General features: G+C 37.2%; 1 protein-coding gene across 19 annotated transcripts in view; it reads left to right on the top strand.

The window, feature by feature from the left end:
* The window catches only part of DST (dystonin), a 502,757-nt gene that overhangs the window by 453,849 nt on the left and 33,543 nt on the right, over positions 1-15,365 (top strand). For all 19 annotated transcript variants that reach the window (XM_082347108.1, XM_082347103.1, XM_082347107.1 and 16 more), the window contains 8 exons: positions 312-413; positions 2,754-2,927; positions 3,236-3,391; positions 9,472-9,669; positions 10,014-10,142; positions 12,757-12,927; positions 13,768-13,923; positions 14,127-14,333. In XM_082347108.1, the coding sequence (XP_082203234.1) occupies positions 312-413; positions 2,754-2,927; positions 3,236-3,391; positions 9,472-9,669; positions 10,014-10,142; positions 12,757-12,927; positions 13,768-13,923; positions 14,127-14,333 (1,293 nt within the window). The remainder of the gene's footprint in view (positions 1-311; positions 414-2,753; positions 2,928-3,235; positions 3,392-9,471; positions 9,670-10,013; positions 10,143-12,756; positions 12,928-13,767; positions 13,924-14,126; positions 14,334-15,365) is intronic.

The following is a 15,365-nucleotide window of genomic DNA, read 5'->3' on the forward strand; positions in this document are numbered from 1 at the left end:
AGAATTTTATTTTGTGTGGTGAATTTATAAAACGTTTTTTTTCAAATAGACTTTTCTTGAAAGTTCTCAATATTCTAAGATTCTATTCAAGATAGAATTTCTTCTGCAAATTTGGATGCAAAATTGGAGGTTTCATCTATTTCATATTTGGGATAACTGTTCCAGTATATTGCCACTTTTATCTTATTTGTAAAACAGGCTCATTGCTTAATATCTTTATAGATTTATGATTATACTTTTCTATCGCACTTGAGGTGTTGTAGTAATTTCAAATATACTTTTATAATAACATGACCTAACGTGTTTTTCAGGCAATATTCGACTGGGTAGATATTGCAGGTGGCAAATTGGCTTCGTTGTCTCCAATTGGAACAGATCTTGAAACTGTCAAGCAGCAGATTGGGGAGCTGAAGGTATGGGTAGGGGCTGAGAAATTGCATCAATTCAATTGCAATTGAATTGCATTTGTTCAATGCAATCAAACGTTGCATTTTTAAGTTCTTGATTCATGGGATGCTTTATGCAAATTTATTTTATATAATTGAAGTGTTACATTTTGATTATGGAACTGGTTTAATATAGTGCCCGCACATAATGGGTCATGTATAAGTGCTCGTTAAATAAAGGATACAAAATACTAGTAGTTTTTCTTACTAAATCAATTCCTGTTCATTATAGAAAAATCAGAAAATGCAAATTAGCAAAACAAAATGTTATGTACCGAGAGTCAAGCACTCCTAAGATTTGATTTATAGCCTTTCATATATCCTCATACTGGGTGTAGGATGAGGTATGGGGGCGTGTGTGTGTGTGTGTGTGTGTGTGTGTGTGTGTGTCTGACATATTACATATGTATACTATACTGTAAGGATTTTTAGAACTTTATTATTCCATAGTGTGTTATTGTCACTGATACATATACAGCAACATTTCTGTTTTCTTCGTTGTGTTCAGAGTAATTCAATCAGTCCAACAGGCTAAAGAAGGATCCCGTGGGTGGATGGGATTGGATGGGCTCATAGTGTTTCCCAAAATGTTTGTTTTGTAAATGCTTGTTGTTTCCCATCTGCTTTCCTCTATAATTTTTTTCCTTTGTGGTTCTTGATCTCCAGCTGTGGAAATGGCTGAACCGTTTCCTCTGAATTCCTCTGTGCTGATGCTCATTTATCAAAGTGGGAGCAGCTATTTCCTCCCTAATTTTAAAGTCTCTATCTACAGAGACATCACAGCCCTTTCAATGAACTCTACTAGATTTTTACATAAAATTATTATCTGGCTTTAAAAGAGTAGCATTTTTATCTCTAAGTGTGATATAGAATATTTCATTTAGAAAAAAAATTGTTTCCTCTTGAGAATTTTACTGTTACCATCATTAGTTTGTGATTTTTTTTTTTTTACTCTGTCTGCTAAACACATGATATCCTTTATGTACAATTACAGGTGTGAAGGAGGGTTTATCTGGGTTTTACATATATCTCAGTAGTTTTCATACAGCACACTGAATGAGGTGATTGCCCTGAAATCAGGTGTCTGAAGTTGCATCTCCCTTCATCCACTTACTAGCCAAATGGCCTCAGAAAAGTTATCTAACTGCTCTCACTTCTGTGTCCTTAGCTTAACTGGGGATAAAATGATTTTCTTTATAAGTTTATTGAGAACAACTTGACTATAGCAAGTGTTCACTATGCTTTTGTTATTATTTTTAATTATTATTTTAATTTGCTTGAAAAAAATTAAGATACTGCTTAGCCATTAATTGTTTATTATTTAATTATTTACTATTAGAGATTAAAATCAATACTTTATGAAAAGACAGTTTCCTATTACATGTAACCACTGGCTAACCTGTATTGGTTGGCAAAGCCAGGATTATTACCTACATGTCATTAAGCACCAAGTGAGAGTAATGTTATTCTGAGTCAGTGCAAAGGATAAATAAATACTAATAAACACAGCATAGCAGGGAATTCCCTGGCGGTCCATTGGTTAGGACTCAGCACTTTCACTGCCGGGGCCTGGATTCCATCCCTGGTCAGGGAACTAAGATCTCGCAAGCCGCATAGCATGGCCACAAAGAAAAATAATATACATAAATAAATAAACACAGCATAGCTACAGAAAACACAGAGTGTTCAGTGACTGCAAGATGTGTGTGTGTTTTGAGCAGGAAATATTAATGTGAGTTTCTTAGAGATTTTTTTTTCTGGGTTTCATATATGTCAATATATATTTTGTTTTCTTCTTTCCTATAATTTCAGAACTCATTTATTGAGTATGTATAATTAGACACTGGAAGAAGTTCATCCTTGAAATTTGTTAGTTCTTTATTGTAGAGAACAGAAATGAAATAGCAAAATTATAAATAAAAAATCGTTCCATCAGAAAACGTTGAATAAAGAGAAAAGATTTCTTTTTTTTAATTTAATTTTTATTTTATACTGGAATATAGTTGATTTACGATGTTGTGCTAGTTTCAGGTGTGAGAAAAGATTTCTTTTCATCATTTTTTATCTACAGTTTTTTCATCAGTAAACCCTGTGTTAGATTTTATTCGTCTTCACTCCACCCCAATAAAAAGTGTGGATTAGAACAAAGATCTAACCTGTAGAATTTTTGTTTGTTTAAAGTTACTGAAGAGAACCTGCTGTATAAAAATATAAATAAAATAAAATTCAAAAATTCCAAAAAAATAAAAAAATCGTTACTGATGTATAACAAATTTTCCGTGTATGCCTCTTTTTTTTAAAAAATAGCAATTTAAGTCAGAAGCGTATCAACAACAGATAGAAATGGAGAGACTGAACCATCAGGCAGAGCTCCTGCTAAAGAAAGTAACAGAAGAAAGTGATAAACACACTGTTCTGGACCCACTGACGGAGCTGAAATTGATATGGGACAGTCTGGATGAGAGGATCATCAACAGACAGGTAAATACCAATTTCAGGTTCATATAATAATGTAAAATAACTATTAAAAAGTAAAATTAGGGGATCCTGGACATAAACTTCAGAAGCCCCTAAATTCTCTTATTTCCTGCTTCTCACATGCTGTTTTTTTTAACCACAAAGTTTCCAACTTAAAATATACGAGGATATGATGATTGGGCTTCATTGGATTTGCTTAAAGACTTATGCAGCATGAAGCAATTGAACAGTTCACTCTTGTTTTATAAATGTGGGTCATCCATCCTATCAGACTCGTGGATTGATTGTCTTCCTGTCCTCTCTGTCTGCAGCACAAGCTGGAGGGCGCTCTGTTAGCACTGGGGCAGTTCCAGCACGCGCTGGACGAGTTGCTGGCGTGGCTCACGCACACCGAGGGCTTGCTCAGCGAACAGAAGCCTGTCGGAGGAGACCCCAAGGCCATTGAAATTGAACTCGCCAAGCATCATGTACGTAGCTGTTCCTGCATCCTCTCCTTCTTCTCTCTGCACTTCTAGTGTCACCAGATGTTTCTGGTCTGCTGCTTTTTTAGGCATTTATGGTTTTAACCCACGTTGCTATTTGACATCGGCAACATAAGGTTGAACTACTTACAACGCACTCCTTAAAAGGTGATAATCAAAATGTTTTTCTCATCGGTCAAGGCAGTTATTGTCAAAAATAGCAAGAATGGGGAATTTCTGGCTAAATTTTAGGAGGGCTGCATGACCAACACTGGAGTTTTAAATTTCTGATTATACCTGTGCTTGGATGAAAGTAACATAGTTTTAAAAGCTGTTGGGGGCAGCCTGACAAGTCACAGTTGTCCTGCCGGCTCCGTGTGTGTTTCCTCTGGTCACCCTTCCCTCCATGCGTCTCTCCCTTGCTGCTTTTTGGCTTGTCATATATTTCTGTCTGTCTGTACATCTCTCATCATGTTGGGGTTTGTCCTTCTGTTTCTTTCTCTTACTTTTCACTGGCTTTTTGTGTCTTAGTCCTTTTCTTTCTGAGGTAGTTTTTTAAACTATTTATTATGTTTAGAAGAGTTTTTACATGTCATGTACTTGATTGAAAGCTTATAAGTGGAAAATTTTTATCTTGAGATATATGTAAAATAGTTTCATATTGTTGTCATCTTTGTGGCACTTGGTTGATGATTATTAACAGAAAATTCCCTGTCTTAAGTCAACGAGGCTTAGTGAATAGAATATTATGCCCAGTAGAGTTTATCCTGACATTCAGCAGGCTTTCATAGAACTTTTAACATTCACATTATAGTGGTATCTTACTTAAAGTTAGGTCCTTAATCCTAATCTTAAATAAGTTTTCCTTGATTATCATATAGAAACATTTGATTATTTTACATATTAACAACATTTTAAAATAAGGGATTTATAGCACTTTAAGATCATGATATTTTTTATTATTCTTGCTTTAGTTCTTCTTCCTTCATGTGTTTCCCCACAGTAATTGTTCCCTAATTTAAATTTTTCTTCCTTTTTTACCTCTTTCTATCTGTATTTATAATCATTGCCCAGCCATATCTGATTAAGCAACTAGGACTTATTTTGCATCATTAATATTTAATATCTATTACTTAATATTTAATAATATTAAATATAATATTTAATATATCTATTATATTTAATATCTATATTATACCTTTGCTAAGAGCAGTAATGACCAGTCAGACTGACTCTGCATGTAACCAAAATGTTTATTCTCATAGTGTGAGTTTATAGCATTTACATTTTCATAAACTCAGCCATTGTCCTAAAAGTCACATACATCAGTGACAGGAACTTTGTAGAAGATGGTAGAGGTGGGAGCATGCGGCAGCCTGGTCCAGTTATTTTGGCGGAGATGAGTTAGGGACCTTTGGTTTCCTTTAGTCAGGGATCTTTTCTCCTTCCATTTCTTTCTTTTTTTAAAAATTTTATTGAAGTATAGTTGATTTACAATGTTGTGTTAATTTCCGCTGTACAGCAAAGTGATTCAGTTATACATATATATTCTTTTCCGTTATATTTTATCACAGGATATTGAATATAGTTCCCTGTGGTATAGAGTAGGACCTTGTTGTTTATCCACCCTCCATATATACTAGTTGGCATCTGCTGACCCCAAACTCCCAATCCTTCACTCCCTGCTCTGCTTCCATTTCTGAAGGTCAAAGTTCAAGGACTCAGAATTGCCAGCACAATTGCTGGAGGAAGGGAGGGGAGATTCCCATCCCTGTCCCGCCTTCTTCTCTGGCTCCTAGGCCGTGGCTTATGTAGCAGGGCTCTGACCATTTATAAGAACGAATTTTATAGAATTATCTCTTATGTTTTGACTGTGAAAATATTTAACTCTTACCTTTTGAAAGTGGTTCCTACGATAACATATCCAAGTACCTGCTTCTTATAAAGATCACTCCTTACTCAGTTGATTTTATAGCTTTTGAAAAACCCTCCCTCACCAGATGCCCCAGAACACAAGTGGATGGAGTCAGAGGAACAGTGATCATGGACGGTTCGTGCCCTCGGCTGAAATCCTTCTGGTCTGGGTTTCCCAGATGTGGGTTGTCCCTCCCAGGACGACAGATGACACTCCTCTTCTCTCCTGTTGCCAACCCGAGTCTGAGTGTAGGGGGAAGGGTTATCACAGACTTTTACCAACAATTGAGGAAGGTTTCTTCTGGTTTCCAAAAGCATAGCAGTCTTCTTGAAAGGAAACTATTACTAAGTTGTATTTGTTCTTTGAGGTAATTCTTTTCAGTATAAGAAATTGATTTTTTTAGCCTGCAGTTGCTTTTTGCACTTACCACTCTTGCCCCATGTTAGTGCATTTAAGTGTTATTAATCTATTCTTACATTCCCACTGGATAATAGAATAAGAAGGCATTATTTACTGGGATCTGTCATAGGCATTTCATATCGTATTTTCTAGTAAGAGAACAGCTAAATCGTGGAATGCTGGACTCACGTATTCCCCAGTAAATGGTGAAATCTCTTTCCCTTTAATGTTAGGGCCTCCTGGGGTTCGTTCCTGTCACCCTAGCAGTTAATTCTAGCACCCTTAAAACCAGAGACGATAAAAGAGTATTCTGTGATCATTTGTTTCCTTTTTTTTTTTTTTTACATCTTTATTGGAGTATAATTGCTTTACAATGGTGTGTTAGTTTCTGCTTTATAACAAAGTGAATCAGTTATACATATACATATATCCCCATATCTCTTCCGTCTTGTGTCTCCCTCCCTCCCACCCTCCCTATCCCACCCCTCTAGGTAGTCACAAAGCACCGAGGTGATCTCCCTGTGCTATGCGGCTGCTTCCCACTAGCTAGCTATTTACGTTTCGTAGTGTATATATGTCCATGCCACTCTCTCACTTTCTCACTTTGTCCCAGCTTACCCTTCCCCCTCCCCATATCCTCAAGTCCATTCTCTAGTAGGTCTGCACCTTTATTCCCGTCTTGCCCCTAGGTTCTTCATGACCACTTTTTTTTTTTTTTTAGATTCCATATATGTGTGTTAGCGTATGGTATTTGTTTTTCTCTTTCTGACTTACTTCACTCTGTATGACAGATTCTAGGTCCATCCACCTCACTACAAATAACTCAATTTTTTTCTTTACATGACTGAGTAGTATTCCATTGTATATGTGTGCCACATCTTCTTTATCCATTCATCTGTTGATGGACTCTTAGGTTGCTTCCATGTCCTGGCCATTGTAAATAGAGCTGCAGTGAATATTGTGGTACATGACTCTTTTTGAATTATGGTTTTTTCAGGGTATATGCCCAGTAGTGGGATTGCTGGGTCATATGGTAGGTAGTTCTATTTTTAGTTTTTTAAGGAACCTCCATACTGTTTTCCATAGTGGCTGTATCAATTTACATTCCCACCAACAGTGCAAGAGGGTTCCCTTTTCTCCACACCCTCTCCAGCATTTATTGTTTGAAGATTTTTTGATGATGGCCGTTTTGACCGGTGTGAGATGATATCTCATTGTAGTTTTGATTTGCATTTCTCTAGTGATTAATGATGTTGAGCATTCTTTCATGTGTTTGTTGGCAGTATGTATATCTTCTTTGGAGAGATGTCTATTTAGGTCTTCTGCCCATTTTTGGATTGGGTTATTTGTTTTTTTGATATTGAGCTGCATGAGCTGCTTATATATTTTGGAGGTTAATCCTTTGTCAGTTGTTTCATTTGCAAATATTTTCTCCCATTCTGAGGGTTGTCTTTTCGTCTTGTTTATGGTTTCCTTTGCTGTGCAAAAGCTTTTAAGTTTCATTAGGTCCCATTTGTTTATTTTTGTTTTCAATTTCCATTTCTGTAGGACGTGGGTCAAAAAGGATCTTGCTGTGATTTATGTCATGGAGTGTTCTGCCTGTGTTTTCCTCTAAGAGTTTGATAGTGTCTGGCCTTACATTTAGGTCTTTAGTCCATTTTGAGTTTATTTTTGTGTATGGTGTTAGGGAGTGTTCTAATTTCATTCTTTTACATGTAGCTGTCCAGGTTTTCCAGCACCATTTATTGAAGAGACTGTCTTTTCTCCACTGTATATTCTTTCCTCCTTTATCAAAGATAAGGTGACCATATGTGCGTGGGTTTATCTCTGGGCTTTCTATCCTGTTCCATTGATCTATATTTATCTTTTTGTGCCAGTACCATACTGTCTTGATTACTGTAGCTTTGTAGTATAGTCTGAAGTCAGGGAGCCTGATTCCTCCAGCTCCGTTTTTCTTTCTCAAGATTGCTTTGGCTATTCGAGGTCTTTTGTGTTTCCATACAAATTGTGAAATTTTTTATTCTTGTTCTGTGAAAAATGCCAGTGGTAGTTTGATAGGGATTGCATTGAATCTGTAGCTTGCTTTGGGTAGTATAGTCATTTTCACAATGTTGATTCTTCCAATCCAAGAACATGGTATATCTCTCCATCTATTTGTATCATCTTTAATTTCTTTCATCAGTGTCTTATAATTTTCTGCATACAGGTCTTTTGTCTCCTTAGGTAGGTTTATTCCTAGATATTTTATTCTTTTCGTTGCAATGGTAAATGGGAGTGTTTTCTTAATTTCACTTTCAGATTTTTCATCTTTAGTGTATAGGAATGCAAGAGATTTCTGTGCATTAATTTTGTATCCTGCTACTTTACCAAATTCATTGATTAGCTCTAGTAATTTTCTGGTAGCATCTTTAGGATTCTCTGTGTATAGTATCATGTCATCTGCAAACAGTGACAGCTTTACTTCTTCTTTTCTTATTTGGATTCCTTTTATTTCTTTTTTTTCTCTGATTGCTGTGGCTAAAACTTCCAAAACTATGTTGAATAATAGTGGTGAGAGTGGGCAACCTTGTCTTGTTCCTGATCTTAGTGGAAATGGTTCCAGTTTTTCACCATTGAGGACGATGTTGGCTGTGGGTTTGTCATATATGGCCTTTATTATGTTGAGGTAAGTTCCCTCTATGCCTACTTTCCTGAGGGTTTTTATTATAAATGGGTGTTGAATTTTGTCAAAAGCTTTCTCTGCATCTATTGAGATGATCATATGGTTTTTCTCCTTCAACTTGTTAATATGGTGTATCACGTTGATTGATTTGCATATATTGAAGAATCCTTGCATTCCTGGGATAAACCCCACTTGATCATGGTGTATGATCCTTTTAATGTGCTGTTGGATTCTGTTTGTCAGTATTTTGTTGAGGATTTTTGCATCTATGTTCATCAGTGATATTGGCCTGTAGTTTTCTTTCTTTGTGACATCTTTGTCTGGTTTTGGTATCAGGGTGATGGTGACCTCGTAGAATGAGTTTGGGAGTGTTCCTCCCTCTGCTGTATTTTGGAAGAGTTTGAGAAGGATAGGTGTTAGCTCTTCTCTAAATGTTTGATAGAATTCACCTGTGAAGCCATCTGGTCCTGGGCTTTTGTTTGTTGGAAGATTTTTAATCACAGTTTCAATTTCAGTGCTTGTGAATGGTCTGTTCATATTTTCTGTTTCTTCCTGGTTCAGTCTCAGAAAGTTGTGTATTTCTAAAAATTTGTCCATTTCTTCCAGGTTGTCCATTTTATTGGCATATAGTTGCTTGTAGTAATCTCTCATGTTTCCTTTTTAAGAGTGCTAATTGTAAAACATGGCAATGTATTAATTTTATATTTGAACATATAGCAATATATATCTTTGAAATTGTTTACTCAAGACATGAAAATTAAGTTCAATTAAAGTGAGCTTGAATCGAATGAATATTTTTAGAGCCTTTTAACTATAATCTCTATATACTTAATGTCACCAATTGCAAAACTCTTCTAATGGGAAGAACTAGCAATGTTCTCAACATAATCATTTCAGGGGATGTTGGTAGATTGAAGAGATACCCAATAAAGCTGCAAAGTTAAGGGAAAGGAAGTTCACCATTTTAAAAAGTTCATTAGTATTAAAATTCTATGTATATGTTTTAGCTTCAGAACGTTTCATAACCAGGAAATAAAAGAATTGCATTAGAAGCGATGCTAGCATGTTACAAACTAGCGAACATATTAAGTGTTATCTGAATATTTTCAGGTGCTCCAAAATGATGTATTAGCCCATCAGTCCACCGTGGAAGCCGTGAATAAAGCAGGAAATGATCTAATCGAATCAAGTGCCGGAGAAGAAGCGAGCAACCTTCAGAACAAGCTAGAGGTTTTGAATCAACGCTGGCAAAATGTTTTGGAAAAAACAGAACAAAGGAAGCAGCAGCTGGATGGTGCCTTGCGCCAGGTGAATGAGAGAATAAATCCTGAAACTTTCTGGTGCCTTCAAGACCAAGATGGCATGGCATTCTTTTATTGGTTTTCACACCCCTGTTTAGTTTTTATACTTCAAGGAGAAGAGTAAAAATAAGTGGGCTAAAGGACAGAGCTGAGAAGAACACAGCTCTCCAGTTCTTAGCATGATAGTTTTATTGCTGGTTCTCCTGCTGAAGAAAAGCAAGTGGTCCAGAGGCCCCTGCCCTTGTTCAAAATGCATGGAGAGGCTTAGCAGGCTGGGATTGTTTAAGTTTCATTTTTGGCTTCAAAGTGACCATATCTGGGGCCCAAACTTGAACCTCTGTCTCACTCCAGGCTAAAGGGTTCCACGGTGAAATCGAGGATTTGCAACAGTGGCTGACAGACACGGAGCGCCATCTGTTAGCATCCAAGCCTCTGGGAGGTTTACCGGAAACAGCCAGGGAACAGCTTAATGCCCACATGGTAACTATATTATTTCCTACAGCTCTAGCCTCAGATTAAGAAACTGACCATTTTGTGTAGGCCCTGGTGATCAACAAACTGTGGGAGAAGGTTTAAAGGATATCCAGTTTTGCAGCAGAAATCTCTATATGTAAGTGCTAGAAACACTGTTGATTACATTTTTAAAGTCAGAACCTATTCTTTATTTTAAAGTTTAGTGTGTCAGTGTATGAAAAGAGGTTTTAGCAGTCTAGGCATTTTTTAGAAGCAAACCTTCCCCCATAAAATGATAAACTTGTATGGATAGTAATATAACATTGGGTAAATTATAAACTGTGGCTCCTTGAGTGGAAAGAAAAATCCCTAAAGGAATCAGAATGGACTTAAAAATTACTGCTGTGAGCATGAGATTCCCACCCAGTTTCATGGAAGGCTGGGAAATATATTCTTGTTCTGTGAAAACAAAGTTACGTATTTGCTCCTTTTAATGGTGATGGGGCCGTATCTTCAACCTCACACCCACCAGGTTTGGACAAGAGGGGGCTTCTGTTTAATTGTCTAAGCTGGAGCATCACATCATGCCTGCGGGCTGTTCCCGCCCAGAGTCTGTAGCGCTGTCAACTCTTAAAGATGAGGAGGAAAAATAATGAAACTTGAGACTCTGGCTTTCTTTCCTAGCAGTATGGGCTGAGAAATTAAATTTAGACTACATTTGACCTATTGACATTTCCTATTCATGTCCCATCATAATTTAGCTCTAAAAGTTCTAAGAGAAAACAGTCTTTTTCCAATGTTGAATGCTTCTTAGGAAATAAAAGTAGAAGTACTTAGGGATTTGGCAAAAGAAATGGGCCATTGTACGTGAAAGTCTGTACTCTTTAGTCATGCCTAGTGTTGTTGTAAGATCTTACTAATAAAACTGCACTTGTTGGGAATAATTTTGAATTTGATGATTTGGAGAGGAAGTGACCATCTTGTAGGTGGAGTGAAGAAATACAACAGAAGTAACATCTTATTCGTTTCACAATTGCTATGAGCAGTTAAAATAAATCCTATTAATCCAGTAGAGAATTTTCTAGAATCTCTATTCCTTCTTTTAGAAAATCATTGTGTATGTGGTTTTCTTGTTGTTAATATGTTGTTTTCTTGGTGCCACAAGGGACCCATTTGTTCACTGAAAAAGTAATTGACTAAATAACTTGGGAGCACTTGTCTTTTCCATAAAATCTGGCTGTCTTCCAGATACCTCCTTACTTTCCTAGAAGTACTTGCATAGCTATTACAGTCCATTAAGTATAAGTTTAATGAATTCTTGAACAAACATGAGTGAGGTGGTTCTCTAATAAACAAATATTTTTAAATGGTAATTTAGAAGAATATAAGTAAAAAGTTGGAAAGCACAGAGCTTATCTTTAGAATATTTTATTTTAGAAAAATATTACTTATCAGCATATTTGGTTTGGGTAGGATGTTTGCTGATATCATTTGCCAGATTATAGAATTCCATGATTTAAGAAATTCTGAAGAGTTACTGATACTTGTAATACTGTTTTAGTCATGTTCTTTGGATTTGGTTCTGTTAGACATGAAGGAAACTAGAAAACTTAGAGTGTTACTGTTTCCTGAGATTTAGCTGTATTTAGAAGCTTTGCTTTGATTAAAGCTTTCAGTGGGTGATATTGTAAATATATTTAGAGAGGGTTTTTTTAAGGTTTAAGAAATTACAAAGTTTTGAGGCAATAAAAATGTTCTAGAATTAGTAGTGATGGTTGCACAGCCTTATGAATATACTAAAAACACTGAATTCTAGACTTTAAAATGCTGATTTTTATGGATTGTATCTCAATTTTAAAAATTAAAAAGTTGGAAATGTTAGATAGTATGTAATTTTTCAGTGGGAGCTATGATTTGACTCACATTATAATTGAATCAATGGAATAGAACTGGTCTTACTTTTGACGTGAGTGTAACTGGTGTTTCATTTATCTTAAATTCTAAATTTGTTTAAGCAGTATTTTTATATTCTCTATAGAAGATACACACTGCATTCTAGTTGAAAGCTTTACAAATGTTATAAGTGAGAAGAATATTCATAGGACCACAAATTTGGCTACTGTGATTCCAAAGTCTGCGTCATCAACTTAAATATCTTACTGTACTGGGTCTTGACCTTCCATCCACTGTATGTCTTCTGAGCATAGAATTAAATTATACCAAAAAACCAATATTACAGTCGTTGTATTGTGTTCCTAGGAGCGACTTAGAGAACCCATTTTACAGAGAAGGAAATCGAGGCTCAGGGAAGTTACGTTACTTGCCCAAGGTCACAGAGCTGATTGGTTACTGTACATTGAAACCTTTCTTGATAACATTTAACATTACTGCTTCACGTGTGGGGTGGATTGATAACAATAGCACCATTTCTAAGATTTCTGGGTAGGCAGAGTGTGGCTATAGGTTTAGGTGTTCTTTCAGTATAGTGGAAAGTTTGAATGTGTCAGGGTTATTCTGTGTGCTGGACGGAGTTGAGTATATAATAAGGGGCTTGGGATTGATGACACGGAAAAAGAGCTCTGAGATTTTGTTCTCTTAAAAATGATATAACTTGGGGGGGGGGGTGAATATCTCCATTTAGGAAATCTGTGCTGCCTTTGATGTTAAAGAAGAAACATATAAGAGTCTGATGCAGAAAGGCCAGCAGATGCTTGCAAGATGCCCCAAATCTGCAGAGACAAATATTGACCAAGACATAAATAACTTGAAAGAAAAATGGGAATCGGTGGAAACCAAACTCAATGAAAGGAAAGTATGTGCCTTGATGGATATCATAGCATGAATGTTTTCATTGTTTCATTTCATGGGTCTTACCTTAACTCCGAGTAGAATTGTCAGTGGAACATCTAATGATTCATGTTTAAATTTTCTTTGTATACGTTTGGACATTTCATGGGCTCAGCTGAAAATAGTATTCTGTCTTAACGCAGGAGAACATAGTTGAAGGAATCTATTCAGACATAGATAAAGGTATATCATAGATCAAGTGTTAACTAGGTATAGTTTAAATCTGTGAACCACTTGAATTCTGGGTGGTTAAGTAATTCTAATCACACTTATTAAGCAAAAGGCAGGCTGTATGTAAGGCAGGGGTGAGGAGGGAGGGAGACCAAGAAAATGAGATGATTGTATATATAATAAGCACTTACATAACAAAAATCCATGAGGGGGCATTAAAAATCTTACTATTTAATGCTATAAAAATGATAGGCTAGGAATACTAGATTATACGCCCTTGCTGACAGAGCATAATGTATATATATTTCATAGTATTTTGACCCCCAGAATGAATTGTATGCATGTCAAATTTTCTTTTTCTAGATTCTGTTTAGTAATTCTGTGGTTAATTGTCCCCAAACCACAATTTTAGTGTATATTAAAGTTGTTTTAGCTGCAGTGAGATGCTTCTCACTAAACTTGAAGGGGCTTGGTTAGCCAGTATTCAAAAACTGTTTGGGGGATACAGACTATGCATAAATAAAGTATGGATGGGAAGGAAATCTGCCAGAGAGTGGTTAAACTTGTTGGGGCGGGCAGGGGGGAGGCGGGAAACCTTGAATACCATGAAATACTAAATAATCTGTCTTTGCAGGTTAAACTGGAAGAGGCCCTCACCTTGGCAATGGAATTCCACAGTTCCCTCCAGGACTTCATCAACTGGCTCACCCAGGCGGAGCAGACCCTAAACGTGGCTTCCCGGCCAAGCCTTATCTTGGACACCGTCTTGTTTCAAATTGATGAACACAAGGTAAGCTGCATCCCGGATGGACAGCAGTCCCTTCTCAGACCTTTTTAGACATCAGGCTGTTTTAATAGCAAAAGCATAAATTTGGTAGTTTGAACACTTTCTTTTGTCCTTTGAAACCAGCTTATGATCCCGGAAGTATTTTCAAGATAGATCCGTTTTTCCTTTGTTTCTGATTGTACCCACCTCCCTTTTTTTTGGGAAAGGTCTTTGCCAATGAAGTAAATTCTCACCGGGAGCAGATCATAGAGCTGGACAAAACTGGAACCCACCTGAAGTATTTCAGTCAGAAACAAGATGTCGTTCTCATTAAGAATCTGCTTATCAGTGTACAGAGCCGCTGGGAGAAAGTGGTCCAGCGCTTAGTAGAAAGAGGAAGATCTTTGGACGATGCAAGGAAGAGGGCCAAGCAGGTAAACCTTTATAAAGATCCTCTGAACTTGGCAATGAATCAGGTCTATGTTATGTTATTAAATGCACGTTATGTTATTAAAGTGCTTTTATGGCAGGCTGTGTTTTGTGTAACAGTCATGGCATGAAGCCAAGGTGTTTATTTCCTAAAAAGGCCATGGCCTCAGTTTGGACGATGACATCACTTTCTGACCTGGCAGCAACTCCAGGCCCTGGGGACCAGCCTTGGAAGGACTGATCATATCTTGATATCACAGATGGGCCTTATCATTGGGGCCCAAAAAAAGGGCTCCACAGTTTTGTTGTTGGGTTGGTTGGTTTTCCTTGTCCTTTCAACCTCCACTCTCATACTTAGAGTGAGGCATTCTGCTTTATTATATTGCTACTTGTGTTTAGTTCCAAAACCAGACTTTCTCACGTGTAGCCCCCAGACAGCTTTCTGAAGGCATACTCTGGGTCTGAGCTGGTTGTTTCTCTTCACTTCTCCAAATCCGTACACTTGTTGGCAGGGCTTCCTTTCTTTTCTAATATTTGGATACAGCTTCATCCCACCTTTAAACTAACTGTTTGAATCTTGGGGGTCTGCTTTTTTTTTTTTTTTTTTTTTTTTAAATAAATTTATTTATTTATTTATTTATTTAGGGCTGTGTTGGGTCTTCGTTTCTGTGCGAGGGCTTTCTCTAGTTGCGGCGAGCGGGGGCCACTCCTCATCGCGGTGCACGGGCCTCTCACTGTCGCAGCCTCTCTTGTTGCGGAGCACGGGCTCCAGACGCGCAGGCTCAGTAGTTGTGGCTCACGGGCCTAGCTGCTCCGCAGCATGTGGGATCCTCCCGGACCAGGGCTCGAACCCGTGTCCCCTGCATTGGCAGGCAGATTCTCAACCACTGTGGGGGGCTGCTTTTTTTAACCTAGGGAATCTCACATGGAACTTCCTTCCTTCCTTCCTTCATTCATCTGTTATTCATATTCTGTTCTAGACTAAACACAGAGAAGTGCAGTTATGCATCTCTGTACTCCAGGGAAGAGGAAGATGC

The sequence above is a fragment of the Balaenoptera borealis genome (assembly GCF_965194805.1).
Source record: "Balaenoptera borealis genome assembly, chromosome: 12".
In the NCBI taxonomy this organism is placed as follows: domain Eukaryota; kingdom Metazoa; phylum Chordata; class Mammalia; order Artiodactyla; family Balaenopteridae; genus Balaenoptera; species Balaenoptera borealis.